The sequence below is a fragment of the Podarcis muralis genome, chromosome 12 (genome assembly GCF_964188315.1).
Source record: "Podarcis muralis chromosome 12, rPodMur119.hap1.1, whole genome shotgun sequence".
Classification (NCBI taxonomy): Eukaryota; Metazoa; Chordata; class Lepidosauria; order Squamata; family Lacertidae; genus Podarcis; species Podarcis muralis.
Window position 1 is genome coordinate 21,873,134 of NC_135666.1, and position 18,969 is coordinate 21,892,102.

The 18,969-nt window shown below is 44.8% G+C and overlaps 1 protein-coding gene and 1 long non-coding RNA gene across 10 annotated transcripts in view; both read left to right on the plus strand.

Annotated features, from left to right (window-relative positions):
• Positions 1 to 8,712: 8,712 nt before the first annotated feature.
• On the plus strand, positions 8,713 to 12,240 carry LOC144329305 (uncharacterized). The gene is made up of 2 exons (XR_013394793.1): positions 8,713 to 9,465; positions 11,788 to 12,240. It is a non-coding gene; the product is annotated as an uncharacterized LOC144329305 (long non-coding RNA).
• Positions 12,241 to 15,544: 3,304 nt separating this feature from the next.
• ABI1 (abl interactor 1) overlaps positions 15,545 to 18,969 on the plus strand; it is a 105,582-nt gene continuing 102,157 nt past the window's right edge. For 7 of the 9 annotated variants that reach the window (XM_028749745.2, XM_028749744.2, XM_077936832.1 and 4 more), the window contains exon 1: positions 15,584 to 15,840. In XM_028749745.2, the coding sequence (XP_028605578.2) occupies positions 15,724 to 15,840 (117 nt within the window). In that variant the 5' untranslated portion in view covers positions 15,584 to 15,723. Of the gene's footprint in view, positions 15,841 to 18,969 lie in introns of all 9 variants that reach the window. The other 2 variants (XM_028749751.2, XM_028749752.2) reach the window with 2 other exon arrangements.

The following is an 18,969-nucleotide window of genomic DNA, read 5'->3' on the forward strand; positions in this document are numbered from 1 at the left end:
GAACAGAAACAGTCATGGTTCCAAAGTCACACTTCTCTGAATTTTGTAATGCACTTTTCCAATATATAAGTGCATCTATTAGTGAAAATAACATACAGACTGTACTAGATAAAAAAATTCCTTCCAGTAGCACCTTAGAGATATCTGAAGAAGTGTGCATGCACACGAAAGCTCATACCAACGACAAACTTAGTTGGTCTCTAAGGATGCTACTGGAAGGATGTTTTTTATTTTGTTTTGTCTACGGCAGACCAACACGGCTACCTACCTGTAACTAGACTGTACTACAGTAGGAGAAATAGCTTTGCAAAAATGCGTATAGTAGGAAAAATTGCAAACAAACGTTAGGAGAATTTTGCATTCAAATGCTGCTGGATTTTCATTAGAACTTCCCTCCCCCACCCAAAAAAAGATACAAACCACAGGCTGATGTGAAAATGTGGAGAACCAAACTTCAGATCAGATAAATGTGAATCTGAAAGGAAGTAAGGTTGTTCACCCATTGCTAAAGTAGGTGCTGTGGCACCTACCAGCTACAATCTGAAATGATACTCCTGGTTTTAGGACTGCCACATTTAAGGAGGGTACATTGAGCTCTATGCTACACATTATTATCATCTTTGCAGTTGGCACTAATTGGCATTCTTGCTAGAGACTTCTGCAGGAAAAGCAGCAGCAGCAGAGGATTCTGGGACTGCCTTGAAACGGAATGTCCTGTCACAATCCCTTTGATGTTCTTTCCATATGAAAATCAATCAGCATGAAGCCATAAGCAAAGCAGATGGTGAGGTTTCATAATCAAGGCTTCCACCCTAAAATTCATTTGTGCCAGCTATGGAGAAGGGAGATGCTTTGCTATAAAGTCCTATAATGATGTGAGTGTCAGAATCCTCAGTGCTTTCCTCTTTCACGAAGATGACATTTTATATATTCGTACTATTATTTCTGCCCTTCTCACATACAGGCCTTCTGCAGCACATCCACAGTGTCTTTCAGGTGATCCACGGTGTGTCTGTAATAAATATTCATATTGATTATTTAATTGCATTTCTATTCATTCTTTTATCTTTATATTGCATTTTATTGTATTACAGTTTGAATTCTATGGATTTTAGATGGCAATACAATGACACCCACTATAAAAAATAAAAGTAGCAATAGAAATACAATTAAAAATCACACAGCATCTAGCCCAGCGCGTTACAATTGCTACAACCAGTAGCAAAATCGTGACCTGCCAAGACTCTCCGCAATTTTCAAGTGGCTAGGGGCGGAGCGAGCTTGGAAACTACTGCAGAGATCATATACATACAGGTATATAGCTGTTTCATAAAATTTATACATTGTTTGATTGTAAAAAATAATAACAGTGGTTTACAGAAGATAAACCAGTAAAAGCAATAAAAAATTACAATTCTACTTTTAAACTTACACGTTAAACTACTAAACAGACTAAAATTACCTCAACTTCCTAAGCATATGAGTAGGCTTGTCTGAACAGGAATGTCATCGAAAAGAGTATAGTGAAGGCACCTGCTTGATCTCAATAGGCAGGGAGTTCCAAAGTGTGGGTGTTGCCACACCAAACAACCGAGTTTGCACAAACGTAGTGCAGATATTATGTGGCACCTATAGTAGTGCCAAGTCTGCTGATCAAAGTGGTTGACTGGGCACATGTAGGGTAAAGCTATCTCATAGGTCCCAAATATTTTTATTTAGCTGTACTCCCATCTCTGCCACAGAATGAGATATCCTGAAAGCCCACTGATGTCAGGAGGATTAGGCCCATCAAATTCTGCATGGGCTGCAGCTATGGCTGCATAGTCCTGCCCAACCTGCCCGTCTACTCTGGAAACTTCACTTTTGGAGGTTTGGGTGGGTGCACCTGGCTGTCTACATTATACAAGTTGCTGTCCCCCCCCCCCCCGTAATCATAAGGACTAAAGGTAAAGGGAACCCTGACCATTAGGTCCAGTCGTGCCCGACTCTGGGGTTTTGCCGCTCATCTCGCTTTATTGGCCGAGGGAGCCGGCGTACAGCTTCTGGGTCATGTGGCCAGCATGACTAAGCCGCTTCTGGCGAACCAGAGCAGCACACAGAAACGCCGTTTACCTTCCCGCCGGAGCGGTACCTATTTATCTACTTGCACTTTGACGTGCTTTCGAACTGCTAGGTTGGCAGGAGCAGGGACTGAGCAACGGGAGCTCACCCTGTCGAGGGGATTCGAACCGCCGACCTTCTAATCGGCAAGTCCTAGGCTCTGTGGTTTAACTCACAGCGCCACCCGTGTCCCAATCATAAGGACTAGAATAGTTTAAATCCCTTTAGCATAATTGAATAGAATCATCATGATTCTTATTTATTCAAATTCAAATTCAAATTCAAAATCCTTTATTAGGCATAGCACACCACACATTATCAAGCAAACATCATATACAGACTGTATAAAATACAGGCTCAGCGAACACAATTTATCTCAGACCTATTCTTAACTCCAAGAAATAAATCTATGTACATAGATAATATAATACAGCACAGCAACATCACCTACCATTAAGTACCACTAAGTCTCTTTATCATGGCCCATTCTTTCTTCATGGACAGCACTTAAAAATTCAGCCACTATTAAAGTAATCTGATCATCGCTGTCCGCCAGCAGGTCCTGAACAGTTGGTTGTGTAAAAGACTGTCTATTAAATTTTAGGGCCTCAAATAATTGTCTTCTGGCATAACCGCCAAAATCACAGGAAAAGAATATATGCTCTAGAGTATCGGGTTCCTGTTTTCTGCATTTGCAGAGACGCTCTGATTCTGGGATAGCTAAGTATCTTCCTCTCACTACCACTGAGGGAAACATGTTAAATCTGGCCAACATAAACAGCCTACACGATTCATGTTTCTTCAGATTTGTCATATATCCCTTTTGGAAATCTCTACACAAAGGCAGATTTAAGTGGATAGGAGAGCAGGTGCTGTGCTTTGCAACCTCAAGCATGGCGAGAACACTTTTTTCTGTAAGAGTCTTCCTGATAATTTCCCATGTATCTTTGGGATCAGAGATTACAAAGTCAGTTAGAGTGAGCCCTATCGAATCAAGTTTTCTCCTACAAATCAATGATAGATTGTAGGTTACACTATCACTTAAAAGATCGTAAAGTAGAGAACTCGGGGCTAGGGCTCTATAATGGAGGAAGATCCAATATTTCAAGGTCCTCAGCCATGCTCTTACTGATAAAGGCAATATTCCCAGCTCACAACATATTGTTTCATATTTTACAGAATTTGCAAGTCCTAATAATGACCTCAGAAGGGATGCATGAAATTTATCCAACCTCTTGAGGTCACCTAAAATCCACACTGGTGTGCCATATAAAAGTTGGGCACAAAGTTTCATGTCAATCACTTGCAATACAGCTGGAATAAATCTGTTTCCTACTGGAGAAAAAAAGTAGGATTTAATATGGTGGGCTGTCACTTTGGCCTTAACTATTGCAGCACATATATGTGTATTCCAGTTCATATTATTTTTGAATGTGATTCCCAGATAATTGAAGTGCTTAACTTCCTGTATTAGATGTCCATTAATTATACAGCCTTTTGGGTTCCCTCTCTTTCTGAATTGCATAATCTTTGTCTTGTCATAATTAATTTTGAGATTATTGAGAGAGCAGTAGTTTGAGAAACTCTTAAATAATTTTTTTAAACCCAAAACAGAAAGTGAAATAATTACAGCATCATCTGCATAAAGTAATAAAAAGAGTGGGCTATTGTTTAAATAAGGAGTATGAGTGGTTGCGTTTTGAAGAAATAATGGTAGGTCAGATAAAAATAGATTAAATAGGGTAGGGGCCAAGATACAGCCTTGCCTAACTCCTCGATTATTCAGAATAGGACCTGCAAGTCTACCATCTTTTGATACTTTAACATATATTTGGTTATTAGAATGTAAACTTTGAATCAGTGTAAGTAGATATGGGTCGATACCAAGGTGTTCTAGTTTAGTCCATAGTTTGTTGCGGTCGACCGAATCAAAGGCACTTTTTAAATCCACAAATGCCACAAAGAGTTTTCGTTTATTTCTCATGACATATTTATCCACAAGGTGACTTAACACTAGACACTGGTCCAGAGTTGATGAGCCTGCCTTAAAACCAGCCTGCTCTTTACCAGGTAGACCTTTTGACAGCATCCATTCTTCCAATTTAATAAGCAGAGATTTGGCATAGATTTTACTTATACATGGTAACAAACTTATAGGCCTGTAATTCTCTTGGCAATTCCTATCACCTTTTTTAAAGATCGGTACCACTATTGAGTTGTTCCACGATTTAGGTACGAGGGCTGAGTGATAGATAGAATTAAAAAGCGGCACAAGTTTAATGGCCCACCATTCTACATCTAATCTCAACAGGTCTATTGGAATGCCGTCCATACCAGGTGACTTCCCTTGCTTAAACGAGAGAATTATCCTTTTCATCTCCTCAACAGTAATTTGAAATTGTGTGGTTTTTGCCAGAGAAAATTTAAAATTTTCCTTTTTACAAACTTGGTGATCATAAAAAACAGCAGTAAAATGTGAAATCCAAGCCTCATCGCTTATATTAGGGAAATCAGTGATATCTTTTATTGAGAGAAGTGACCAAAAAGTTTTGGTATCTTTAACTTCTAATGCAATAACAATTTTAGACCATTTGGCTAGTGCGAACTCAGATTTTTTTTCCAGGAGCATGTTCTTAAATACACTTTTCATTTCAAAATAAGTCTTCCAGAGACCTTGATAGTTGGTAATATAGGCTTCTTTTAGACAAGTTCTAAGTTCTTTCTTATAGTTAATACAATCTTTATCAAACCAGTTATACTTATTTGAAGGTTTGTTGCTGAAGTGAGGGTCTAAAAAAGAAGAAAATAATTCCTGGATGGTCTTATAATAACAATCATTGTCCTCCAAGGGCATCAAATTTTGGTTAGCCACAGATTCGAGAATAACTGGGTTATTTTCAAATACTGCTAATAGATCCTCCCTATTTTTATCACTTATATAAATTCTTTTGGCATAAATGGTCTTATCAATACTAATAAGAGGACAGATATCATTATTTCTAGGGTTCCTGTACATCTCTAAAACTATTGGGAAGTGGTCACTCTCTGAGCGAGGAACAACTGTAAAAGAGGCAACTTCATTTAACATTTCAACGGAAACTAGAGAATAGTCGATTACGCTCCTACCCCTTTTGGAGCTGAAAGTAAAATTTCCTGGAATATCCGGCCACATTGAGCCATTCAAGAATGAGAGATTAAATTCTAAAACCAATTGTAAAAGTTTTCCTCCCGCTTTATTAATAATGATGTCCTTTGAATTCCTCCCTATTCTCAATGGAAGTGGGGCATCTTCAGCTAGATTTGAGACATAGCGTTTATAGAGAGCTGTATTGTCTGATCCAATTCGAGCATTGGTGTCTCCCATTACAATCAGGGGGATATTTGGAGATTTACTACGTATTAAATACAACTCTTCCGAGACTACATTCCAACCATAATCTGGTCTAGTTTCCAACTCTACGGGAGGAAAATATATATTTAAAAGAAGAATTTCCCTGTAAACAATGGAAAATGATAACAATTGTGCATACTGTCCAATATTTCTGATATAATTAATTTTAAGGTTAGAAGACTGTTTAATACCACAGATCAAACCGGCTTTAGGACGACCTTTTGTTGACATTTTAGTAGCGGGTAGATTATAAGTAATAAAATTAGGAATATTTAAAGGTTTAAGAGACCATGTTTCCTGCAAAAGTATTATATCATAAGACTCAAGGAAATTTATAAAATCAGAATCAGCTAATTTACATGAGAGTCCAGCTACATTCCATGACATAATAGAAATATTTTGGAGAGATCTTTGATTTAAGGGTGCTAGTGAGGTATGCGTGGTGCATTCCGGATGTCACACCAAATTCCTCTGGTTCTTACTATTAGCCCTTACAGCGGGTTCAGATAGTTCAGATGCTAATTCAATGATGTTTAAAGATGTATTCAGTATGCTCACATTTGAGGAGGGTGGAATGCTAGGATTGCAACCTGGCGCACCCATGCTGGGGACTTTATTTGGGGAGCCCAATTCAATCTCATTTAATTCTCTCATTTTATCCCATGCTAATGTAGTGACCAGGTTTGCCTCTGGGATGGATTGCATACGAGCTGGGTTATGGGAGGGGCGTTTCGGCTCCAAGATCTGAGAGGATGGATTCATCTCCGCAACAACCAATTGGCCTGGGGTAACGGAGGGTTTCCCGATCCATAAACCCAGCTCGTGACGATAGAAGCATGAAGCCTGATCTGGGACATAATCAGATATGTTTTGGTTGTGTGGTCCCGGTTGGTCCTTCGTCAGATTTGTCAGACAAGAACGAAGGTTATCCAATCTATCAAGTATTTTGTTCTGAGTTTCTTGGGGGAGAGCGCAGTAGGAGTAAACTAAGTTATTTTCAAAACTTTCAAACCCGTCACCTTGGCTCGCCTCATATAAAGTCCCGGGAGAGTCTGGTCTTTGAAGATCATTAGTAAGTAACTCTGGGTGGTGATTAGGCAAGTCCTCAGTGGCTTTTATATCAATTAAAGTGTGGTATTCGGCCTTTTGATGAGGTGCTGCAGTCGAGGTTGCAGAGCTGGGTAATAGTGGGATAGGAGAGGCCTCATTTTTAAAGTACCTTGATATTTTTACACCACTTGTCTTTAGATGTTCTCTGTGTTTATATATCAGTTTTGCCAATCTCCGATCATGGAATGTGACCACCGCCCTGGCAAGCAAGCCATCAAAATATAGATATTCCACTTGGTCCAACTCCGAGGGATTACTCAAAGTACCTGGCATGTATGCCTTAAGGAAGTTCAGTAGATGGACTTTGCGATCCTCTTGAGATAAAAATCCTGGAGGCTTAGGATAGCTTGAAAAAACAAGCTTGTTTTGAAGCAACACCAGCTTCCAGTTCTTATTTGTTGAAATGCTCTCCTTCTTGGATTTGGAGTTGTCTATGGTTAAAACGTAGGACCATGGATCTTGGGGCAATAAATCTTGCTTAGAGCTTGGTGGTGGAGCAAGCGCTGAAGATTTTAGACAATCTAAAGCTTTGTCAGCACAGACGTTTGGGGACAAATCCTGTTTAACTGACTTCTTGGCTAAAGACTTCACCAGGTTCCCTCTGGTCCCAGAGGCTGATGTGCTCTCGAGTAGGTTAAAAAGCTTTTTAAAAACCATTTTTTTATAATGCACTGTCTTAAGATTTTTTATGTTTTTACTTTTTTTAACATTTTTTACAACTATGGATCTCCTTTTATAAGCATTAGCTCTGCAGGCTTTCTTACCCTTCCTTAATGGGCCACTCCTACAGAGGGTGGAAGCGATGCCATGATTACTTTCCGATTCTACAGGCATCCCAACGGGTTTTCTCCAGAGAGTTTTACAGGAGTCAGCCATGATGGTAAGAATTTTTGTGCAACTGTCCAAGTAGGACTTTATGGATTCAATGTCCTCGGTAAGGAGCACTAGCCATTTGATGATTGAGAGACCTTCTTCATTTGTCTCGTGGGAATGAAGATAAGAGTCTTTCGAAGGTTTAATATTTCCCGAGTCCAATTCCGAAATTTGTTTTAACATTAGTTCCTCCATTTTTTGATCTAACGATGGTTCGGGGGGAACTTGGGATTTGGCTATCCGTTTCGGGGATGTTTCATCAGCTGTATCGAGGATATTTTGTGTTGCTTCCAATATATTCAGGCTTTTATCGCTGCTTTTAGTACACTCCTTTCTTTGCATATCCAGTCCTTCCCTATGGCTGTAAGAGAGATTGGTAGGAGAGAGTAGAATTTCTCTTCCCTTCTTGTTCTTGTTCTCATTCATTTCAGTCGCTTCCTCATTTGTTCCACATTTTGCTCTGTTCATGTAGAAACGAGTGATTTTTGTTTGTGCTTTCTTTTGAGTGGTTCTTTTAAAGGTGGGTCTTACAGCCTTCAGAGAAAAGCCTGAGGTTTTGCAGCCACTCCTGGTCGTCACCATTGTTTCTTTAAAGTTGTAAATTATTTCTTTATTGTTGTAAAAAACACGCTACGATGGATTGACTGAGATAAATAGACAGGAGGTATTTGTAAAAGAGAAGAAAGACAACGTGGTGGAGAAGCAGGGGTGAGTTTACTTCTTCAATTGCTGCAGAGTGATTACCGCAGAGGCTCTAGTACTCCCCCGGCAACAATCAAGAGGCTCAAAAAAAAAAAAAAAAAAACCACTTTAAAATATATATACATATATCTTCCTTCAGGGTCTCAGTACCTTAAAACTTTGAGTTAAAAACTTAATTAAACTAGGATCATTAGTTCCGTCGCAGCGCTCTCCGCAAGGCAGTTTTAGGTAAAAGGGAGAGGTTCCAAGGCCTCTCCAGGCCCTTATCAGGTAAGCAATTTTTCTTTCCTCCCAAGGATTTCTCTCTAGTCACGTTCTTTTCCTTTAGGGAGTTATACTCTCTCAGCTGCAGTAAAAGTTCACAGCAGGTTTCCTTCAACTATTAATCTTCCTTATCACTTAAAACAATAATAAAACACTAATAAAATAGCACAAATAACACAATACTAACGCAGAGCTCAAGCTTTAGTTCCCTCAAGTCATTCAGCCGGCAGCCATCTATTTATTAAATTTCTTATTTATTAAATTTGTGTACCTCTGAAGGGGTACAGTTAGGGTTACCCCAGAAAGCCCTAAAAACTGTTTGTGAATCCCCCCCCCCCCAGCCAGGCCTCGGCGTACGCATTTTTAAAACTGCATATTCCTCTAAGACAAAAAGCATGAGCTAAGCAGTCCTCTCTGTAACAAAAACGCTGTAACAAACCCATAGCTGAGAACAGAAAAGCTTTCGCTTCCCAGATCCAAATAACCTTGTCCTGGTACATTGACTTGCAACAAACTTCCGGGAACAGAGTCAGAGAACGAAAAGCAACATTTCTATGTAAGAATCTGTGAAGGGGGAGAGGAAAAAGGGGTTTGCAAAAAAGGATAAAACCTGCTTGTAAAATGTTTTCGGTGCGGCCTGTCTTTTGTGAACTGAATCACACAGGTGCCTTCTGCCCCCCCCGGATGGCAGAATAAAACGCTCTTTCTCTGGATTAACCCCTTGGTGTCGTTTGGCTCCTTTTGTCTCTGCTCGGGTGCAACAATTATTCCTACCCATGGATTAATAAGGCTACATATTTCTGGTGCGTTGGCCGGGAATAAGCACGTTCCCCGAGATCGAGGGACAAAGAGGTCCAGGGCGTCACTGCAAGGCGAGCAGCTCGGGATACCGGGTCAACAGTTCCAGCGCGCATCCTGCCAACTTCGTGGGAGGGACTGGCCACCCGTTCCTGAGTGGACACGCGACAAAGTGACGGAGAGAAAGAGCAACGGCCGTGCAGAAAGAAGGTACCTCGAGGAAAAAGGTAAGCTCCACAGGGTATAGGTGGGAGCAAGCTCCACAAGGATAGGTGCGAGCAAAAAGAGAGTCTGATCAACTCCGCCAGCAGGGTAGAAGAAGTGCCACTGGTTTTGGTGTCGCCCAGAAAAAGCATCAAAGGGTGCTGCTAGGGCCCCGGTCGAAGTCTAAGCGCTGCCGGGTATGGTTGGTTGTTGGTTTTGTGCCCAGAAGAAGCAGTAAAAAAAGGTGCTCTTGGGCCCCGGTCGAAGTCTAAGCGCTGCCGGTTGTGGTTTTGGTTTTTGGGGAAAAAGGGATTGGGGGAGGTGCATGGGTTTTTCTGAATGTGCGTGTGGGGACACTCCAGTGAATGTTTTGAGTGTGTGAGACGTTGAAAGCAACGTCTGGCCTGTGAATGAGTGAAACAAATAACGTTAGGAGGGCTGAGTGTCCCAGTGTCCCCAGGATCCCAGAGTCATGGGAAACAAAAGCAGTAAAACAATTCTTGAGACACCACTACAGAGCTTTCTGGAAAACTGGGAAAGTACCACGAAAGCAGAAGAGTGGGGATGTAAACTAAAAAAAAAAAAAAGCAGACTCCAACATTTATGTGAAGTTGACTGGCCTTCGTATTTACCAGAATGGCCTACTGGAGGATCCTTTGATCCAAACTTGGACAACATTTTATGGAGTAACATTTTCAAGGCCCACACAGATCAGATTCCCTATATTTCTATCTGGAAAGCCAATGTGGATCAAAATCCCTCATGGCTTCAGAAAAATAGAATTGTGACTGCCCAAGTCAAACTGTGTTCAGTACAATTACAAGTTAAAAAGCCACCAGTTTTACCAGTCCTAGAAGAGGAGATAATTACCTCCCCACTGCCATATGCAGCAACTGCGCCAAGGCAACCAAATCTGGGAGCAAATAGGGCTGCTTCCCCGCCCAATGCCCAGACTGAGGACCCAAATGAGAAGATTCCCCCCTCTGCCCCTCCCCAACCCCCTTGTGATGCAAGCAAGGAAGGTGAAGAGAAAGGTGTTGATGACTTCAGAAAAACTCTAGATAAAGAGATAAGATGGACTAGTAAGCAGTCTGACAGAGTGTTCCAGTATGTAGAACCGTTTAAAACAGAACTGGATGTGGCCCCCTGGGTTCTAGAAGCAGCCCAGTGCCAGGATGAGAATTGGAGAAAAAAGCAAAAGGTTTTGAGAACAGCGTGGGACAGGGCAACAAAACATGGAGAGACACTTAAATCGAAGGCTTTGTCCAAACCCACTGTGGTGGCCCCTCTCAGGCAAGTGTATGATCCTTTGGAACAGCCAAATGATCGGGGTGTTAGACCCCCAAGGACCTTTACCATTCAACATGTCCCTTTTACAAGCTCCGATATTTGCAATTGGAAAAATCAGTATCCTTCTTTCGAAGAGGACCTGGCCAAAATAATTAGGGGTTTGTCTTCAAACAGCCAGCAGCCAGAAAGCCAAAAACGCAATCCTGGAGCGAGCGAGGGTGTCCACGGGAGGGGCAGAAGACGCCTAGGGAAGAAGCCAGTGCGCCATCTGCAGGCAAGGGAGTCATTGGGAAATGGAATGCCCACAGGCCCCTCGCCCGACACACCCCACCCCCACAGGCTGGGAACAATAAGATTTCTCAAAAATTATTTCTTCTCATCTCTGTTCTTGCTCAAAGACTGTTGCAGCAAAAAAAGCAACTGAACAGACTGTTTTTTGAAAAATCATGCGAGTAACAGGACATCAGCTTCCCCCCCCCCCTTTGTGCCAGGCGCTTGGAGGTAGCTTCAGAGTGTTATCTCTTGGCTGCTATCCCTAGAGGAAAATGCTGCATTCTCGCCAACCAGCTACCCTGAACCTCACACTTTCTGGATTTACAGTTCAGCCACATAAAACCAGAATGCCAAGGCTTTGCCCCAAAGTACTAACCTGGAAAGTGACTTTCTTAAAAGCAAGTGAATGCTTTCTGTGAACTTTGTCAAGTTTTTCTTTTTAAGGTGCAATTTTACTCTGAAAGGAGCTGCGGCATAGGAATTGATATTTTGAGGAATTTGAAACTTTGCCAGAAGCAAGGAGCGCATTGTTCTTTCTACAGACACTGGCAAATGAACTGAAATTTGCAACATGGCTTAAAGCTCTGAAACTTAGAGCACACAAATGAGACTTTTGAAAAATCTCAGGTGGCAAAACTTAACCCAAGGAACAGAACTGTTAACCCCTTGTGAAGTTTCTTGCCATACTATCCCCTTTGAGTTACTATGCCTTGTGTGTGAATGTTATCTATCAATTTGTTCTGTGCAATCGCTGCCGTCTTTGTTATCTCTTCTCTTGACAGGTAAACTGGCCAGAGGCTGTCCTGTTTCTCTACAGCTGTTAAAGTCACCGGCATCTGGGACACCTGATCTACACCGCCCACCAGAGGACCCAGACGCCCAGACATCGCTCCAGCCTTGTTGGAGGGGACCAAAGATGCCCAAGCCCACCAGACGACCCGACGCCCACCAGACTACCGCCCTGCCTACGTCACTCCGGACGCTGACGCTTTGCACGGCTCAAGAATCCAGCATGGATTGAAAGAGGACATTTTCACATTTTCTTTTCTTTCCTTTTGCATAACTGAACTTTATTGAAGGTACCTGGCCCTGGTTTGCTTTACGCCACCCCTGCAGAGGAGGGTGTCTAGTGGGTCCTTTCTTTCAGCGTGATTACACCCCAGCCCACTCTCTAGCACTTACCTAAGCCCCTCCCCGTGCATACAATGGCTCAAATACGACTGTGGGTCCCCGTGCTGGTATTTCTGCTGCCTTTGACCTTTGAAATGCCAATATCACTCACACTGACCAGACAACTGCTGCAATCGTGGGGGGCCCACCACACATATAATAAGTGGATTCAGGTTGCTGAGATGGTTGCGTTCTCTGCAAATCGGACCAATTGTGCCGTCTGCACTCTGGCCCCTATAGATGCTCTGGGAGGAATGCCACTCCTCCCTGTGCCTTGGAATGAATCCTTGGTTACAACTCCACTTGTTGCCTTCCAGCCTCTGGGCAACCATTCTTCTTTATGGAATCATTCCGTCCCTTTCCAGGTTCACAGGATCACTGGCTGCCTTTGTGTCAACAAATCAAATGACGCAAGTGACGCTCAGACCTATGTGGGCACTTCCCACTGTGATCGTACCTTCCCAGCCCTAACTAACATGTTTGAGTCCGAGACAGGAACCTTTTCTGGTTCCAATTTGACTGCATGCCTGGCCCGCTTGCTGACAGGCACCATATCTGCCCATGGTCAGGACGTTTACTGGGTGTGTGGCAGGAAGGCCTACCATGCCCTCCCAAGGCGTTCGGCCGACCTGGCAACACTTGCAGGTGGCAGCTCCCAGAATTGGGGCAAAAATCAGTGGCCTCCGGAAAGGATACTGGCCCATTATGCTCCAGCCTCATGGAATCGGGGAGAGAAAATCTCTGGGGCAAGGGGGCCGATCTATAACTTGAACCGCGTAATCAGACTCCAGGCAGTGGTAGAGATTGTTGCTAACACAACAGCCACCGCCCTTAGGCTAATTGCCACACAATTGGATGAGACACGCAATGCGGTTCTCTCAGTCCAATTAGCGTTGGACTTTCTCCTGGCGCAACATGGCGGCTTTTGTGCAGCGTTAAATCTCACAGGTGGGGCCTGTTGCTTTAACATCTCTGATCATGGTGAGGCCATTCGCAATTTGGCAGCAGGACTTGAAACAGTGGCCCATATTCCTACCCAAACCTGGGAGGGATGGGACATGTCATGGCTTGACTGGTTGCCAAAACTAGGATGGGTAAAAGGCCTGTTTTTGCTGCTGCTTGGCCCACTTTTCATTTTGCTAATTTTTTGCTTTTCTGTACCTTGCCTGCTGCAATGCTTGCATACAATGACACGCAATATGATTTCTCGCATGCTTCGCCCCCAGATTATAGCTCTGACCCGAGAATATCAGCCTGTGCCTTCCTGGGACGAGTCTTTTTAAGAAAAAGGCTGTCCAAATTTGAGAGGTATGGAATGAAGGGGTACAGTTAGGGTTACCCCAGAAAGCCCTAAAAACTGTTTGTGAATCCCCCCCCCCCCAGCCAGGCCTCGGCGTACGCATTTTTAAAACTGCATATTCCTCTAAGACAAAAAGCATGAGCTAAGCAGTCCTCTCTGTAACAAAAACGCTGTAACAAACCCATAGCTGAGAACAGAAAAGCTTTCGCTTCCCAGATCCAAATAACCTTGTCCTGGTACATTGACTTGCAACAAACTTCCGGGAACAGAGTCAGAGAACGAAAAGCAACATTTCTATGTAAGAATCTGTGAAGGGGGAGAGGAAAAAGGGGTTTGCAAAAAAGGATAAAACCTGCTTGTAAAATGTTTTCGGTGCGGCCTGTCTTTTGTGAACTGAATCACACAGGTGCCTTCTGCCCCCCCGGATGGCAGAATAAAACGCTCTTTCTCTGGATTAACCCCTTGGTGTCGTTTGGCTCCTTTTGTCTCTGCTCGGGTGCAACAATTATTCCTACCCATGGATTAATAAGGCTACACCTCTATTCACCCGTAGGGACGCGGGTGGCGCTGTGGGTAAAAGCCTCAGTGCCTAGGGCAGGGGTCTGCAACCCGCGGCTCCGGAGCCGCATGTGGCTCTTTTACACCTTTGCTGCGGCTCCGGGGCGGATACTAGCGAGGGGAGGAGGCGCATTGTGCGCCCCGACACTCTCCACTGTGGCGGGCGCTGTACTGGCTGTGATGTCGCATGGGGGTGGTGCGTGTGTTAGTCACGCACTGTCCCAACGTCACCTTCCCGCCCGCCCGCCCGCTACATTGTAAGGGGCATGTACGCTGGTCACTGCATTAAAAGGGGGCATGTACGCTGGTCACTGTTTTGAAGGGGAGTGAAGAACACACACCAAAAAAAAGGTAACTTGTTAATTTAATGTTTATTTCTACGAGGAGGAGTAATTCTGAGGGGTCAAACAAAGAAATAATAAAAAAAAAGTGACAAAAAAGTTATTTTTATAATGACGAGTTTTGCGGCTCGTCCCAGTTGTTTTTTCTTCGGAAATGGGTCCAAGTGGCTCTTTTTGTCTTAAAGGTTGCAGACCCCTGGCCTAGGGCTTGCCGATCGAAAGGTCGGCGGTTCGAATCCCCGCGGCGGGGTGTGTTCCCGTTGCTCGGTCCCAGCGCCTGCCAACCTAGCAGTTCGAAAACACCCCCGGGTGCAAGTAGATAAATAGGGACCGCTTACCAGCGGGAAGGTAAACGGCGTTTCCGTGTGCTGCGCTGGCTCGCCAGATGCAGCTTTGTCACGCTGGCCATGTGACCCGGAAGTGTCTCCGGACAGCGCTGGCCCCCGGCCTCTTGAGTGAGTTGGGCGCACAACCCCAGAGTCTGTCAAGACTGGCCCCTACGGGCAGGGGTACCTTTACCTTTACCTTTTATTCACCCGTAGATCTCAGGGCGGTTCACAACAGAATCACAGTCAGAAGGGACCCAGAGGGTCATCTAGCCCAACCCCCCCTGCACTGCAGGAACCACAGCTAATGAATTCCTGACGGGTGTCCAGTTTGTGGGGGGATGGGGCTGGAGGCTAATATTTATATTTTGCTAGGAATGGGGTGGGGTGGGGAAACCACAGTATTTCCGGCACACGCATGTCAGCACTCAAAGCTTTTTGCCTCTCAAGGGCAGCTTAAAACGGTTAGAGCGCGGTGCTGATAATGCCGAGGTTTGCAGGTTCAATCCCCGCACGGGACAGCTGCGTATTCCTGCATTGCAGCGGGTTGGACTGGTCCGACTGGATGACCCTTCCAAGTAATTCTACCCTCCCCGAGAAACCCTGCCGGGTTCGCCCGCGCGGATCCCAGGGAAACGAAGCCACTGCCCAAGCGCAAGGAGCTGCCGGCGGCCCCGTCCTATTAACGTAGACTGAGCAAAGCGGGTAAGAGGAAGGGAGGGCGGCAGGAAAGAGCCGTGACTACATCTCCCGGCGTGCCTTGCGGTCGCCTTTTCCTGCGGGGCGGGGGGGGGGAGGGGGACGGCGGCTGAGAAGGAAGGCGGGCGAAAAAGGAGGCAGGCGAGGGACGGGCGAGAGCGAGAGCGGCTCGGTGTGGGTGGGAGGCGGGGGGAAGCGAAGTCTCTGTGGCGAGAGCGAGGAGAAGGAGGAGGAATCCCACAATACCAGGCGGGCTGGCTCGAGAGCTTGCGGAGCTCCCGCTGTCTCTTTAATGCAAGAGGAAGCGATGCGGAGGGGTGGAAAATGGCAGAGCTGCAGATGTTACTAGAGGAGGAAATCCCTTCTGGCAAGCGGGCTTTGCTCGAGAGCTACCAGAACCTCACCAGGGTCGCCGACTACTGCGAGAACAACTACATCCAGGTAGGTAGGAGGGAAGGTAGCGCCGGCGGGGAGACCTCGCTTGCCTTTCCTGGGGGGGGGGCGGCGGAGGAGGAAGCCAGTCGCCTCCCTTCGCCTTCACGGCAGGGGGAAGGGGGGGGAGGACCTCCCCCAGACACACACACACACACACACACACAGGAAGTGGGCAAGGGCTGTTGCGAAGGGGAGAGAAGCACCCAGCCCAGACACTGGGCAAGCCTCTCCGGGCACATTGTAGCGCCCAGCCCAGGCTGCGAGACATGGTGTCGCCCTCTTCTCCCCCCCACCCCGACCCTCCCCCAGTCCAATCCCTCGGCGTTTCCCTTTAAACTTTTGAACCAAACGAGGGCTTCCTCTCCTCCACCCACCCAGCTCCACCTCGGGGCTGTGTTTCCCTTGAAGCGCCTGGGGTGGGGTGGGGGGTTTAATGGAGGGTGGCTATTCCGTCTGCTCCGATCTGAGGGTGTGTCTGTAAGGGTATCTTCTTCTACAGCCCTCCCTGTGTTTCTGTGAACGTCTGGAGGCAGAAGTGGCTGGCTGGGTGGGGGATAAATGGTTCATGGGTTAGTAAGAGCCCTGCCTGTTTACCTTCAGACTACTTCCCCTCATATATATATCTTCTCTGCCTCTCTCCATTAGTTTCCCTTTGGGGTTCTGATCATATCTCAATTTGTATGTGTTTGTGTGCAGTTTAAAAGCCATTGAGAAAAATGGAAGTAGAAAGAGAGAGTATATTACATCAGACTTCTCTCAGGGTTATTTTTCTGAGGGGTGGGAGCGGCGTGGTGTGAGGGATATGCCTCCCCCCACACACTTCAAATATGTCGAAATGAATACAGCGAAATGACTTTTGAAGTGAGACTTGTTTGGCTTGTTTACTGTAGTAATGTGAAATCCTGAATTTGTGAAAGAAGGGAAGGGGGGTGGGGGTGGGGAAAAACCACCCCAGTCTCACACTTGTGTATGCATGCGCACGCCGCACACACTTATAAATTACTTCATGTAATTTAGTAATGCAAGCGAATTCTCTGTGGACGCTGTTTATTTAATATTTGGTGTGTAATTCATACCAAGTCCAAATGAATTGTGTTCCTGGCATGGTGCTAGATTGTTGAAACGATAAATTCTGAGAGAAGGGAGCTGCAGTTATGCAGCCAGGAAAAAGTAAAGCATTATTTTTTTAAAAGGATATGCTGGTTCTCCTCAAAATGGGCTGACCTGCTTATTTCATATAATTAATACATTCTGGAGTGAAATATTTAGGCTCCATGAAAGGTAACCTGTGTCAAAGGCCTCCATCTGCACTACTTTAAACAGCCATGGTTTCTCCCAGACAATTTTGGGAACTGTCATTAAGGCTGCTGAGAGTTGTTAGGAAGACCCTTCTTCCCCTCCCAGAACTGCAGTTTCCAATGTTCCCTAGGGAAAGGGATTGACTATTAAACTACACTGAGAAATGTAACACTGTGAGGGGAATGGGGGTCTCCTAACAATTCTCAGCACCCTTAACAAAATACAGGTCTCATGATTCTTTGCAGGAAGCCATGCCTGTTTAAAGTGGCTTGATACTGCTTTTAAATACATAGTGCTGATGGGGCCTTTGCGTTACTCAGGAAAGAATCTTATTTGTTACTCCTTTTTCCAGTCTATCTACTAGCCTTGTGTATGTGTGGGTGCTTCAAATGCATTTCTACCCTTCTAAATGATCTTTGTAACTTCTAAAGGCCTTAAACAGCACAATCCTTTGTGTGTGTCTACTTGGGAGTGTGCCCCACTAAGTTGAATGGCAGTCCTACGCTAGGTGCTCATAGGTTTGCAGCCACTGTCCCCACTGATTATTGACACACATTTCTGTGGGGATAATATTTAGGAAAAGGCTACAGCAACTTCACTATTTTTTTAATCTAGATAAAAGTACTGTGGAACCTGTTGCATGCTGCATATGTTTGCCTGGCTACAATCTAGGCTTCACACTGCTTCCTCCCAAGTACCTTTCCTTAGGCTTGCCTCCAGCATTAACTACCCTTCCTAACTTCTGCATGCAAAGTTATGTAGTGATAAGTATATACAGTGGTACCTCTGGATGCGAATGGGATCTGTTCCGGAACCCCGTTCGCATCCAGAAGTGAATGCAACCCACGTCCATGCGTCTGCGCATGCGCGTGACGTCATTTTGACCGTCTGCGCATGCGCGAGCGGCGAAACCCGGAAGTAACGCACTCCGTTACTTCCTGGTCGCTGCAGCGCGCAACCCGAAAATACTTATCCCGAAGCTACTTCAACCCGAGGTATGACTGTACAGTAGATTTCTCTCCCTCTCATACCCATTTTTTTATTATTATGGCAATCACTGAATTTGGGAGTGGTTTGGTATCACTATCTGAATGTTCTCCACGTTGCCTTTACTTGGAATATTTATCTGCATCCAAGTAACGTTTTTCATTGAAACGTTGAGGCCCAAATTAGTTGTGACTATGGCAGATCTATGTGCTTAAACACTTACCGTATTTTTTGCTCTATAAGACTCACTTTTTCCCTCCTAAAAAGTAAGGGGAAATGTGTGTGCGTCTTATGGAGCGAATGCAGACTGCACAGCTATCCCAGAAGCCAGAACAGCAAGAGGGATTGCTGCTTTCACTGCGCAGCGATCCCTCTTGCTGTTCTGGCTTCTGAGATTCAGATTTTTTTTTTCTTGTTTTCCTCTTCCAAAAACTAGGTGCGTCTTGTGGTCTGGTGCGTCTTATAGAGCGAAAAATACGGTACCTTCCCCATTCGCACAGAATGAAGGGTGTTGGGGATTCATGTTTGAGCAGCAAATGGAGTACGTGGATGAGTGCAGAACCTATGCCTGCCTCTCATCACAGTTTGTCTTCCTGTGGTGTTTTTCTCCTCAGCTGAACTCTAGTAGCAATGTGTGCTTGGCTAGAAGAAAAGTGTCTGTAGAGACAGGCTGTGGGGTAGGCTGGGAGGAGGAATTTGCTTTGAATGGATTTATAAACACAATTGGCAGTTCTGACCCGATCAAGCGTTGGACCACCTCTTTGCAACAAGTACCCACTCATACCCAAGCTGCTTGTGCATTGTCAGTTTTCTAAAAAGCCTAAGTATATATAAAATTATATACAGAAG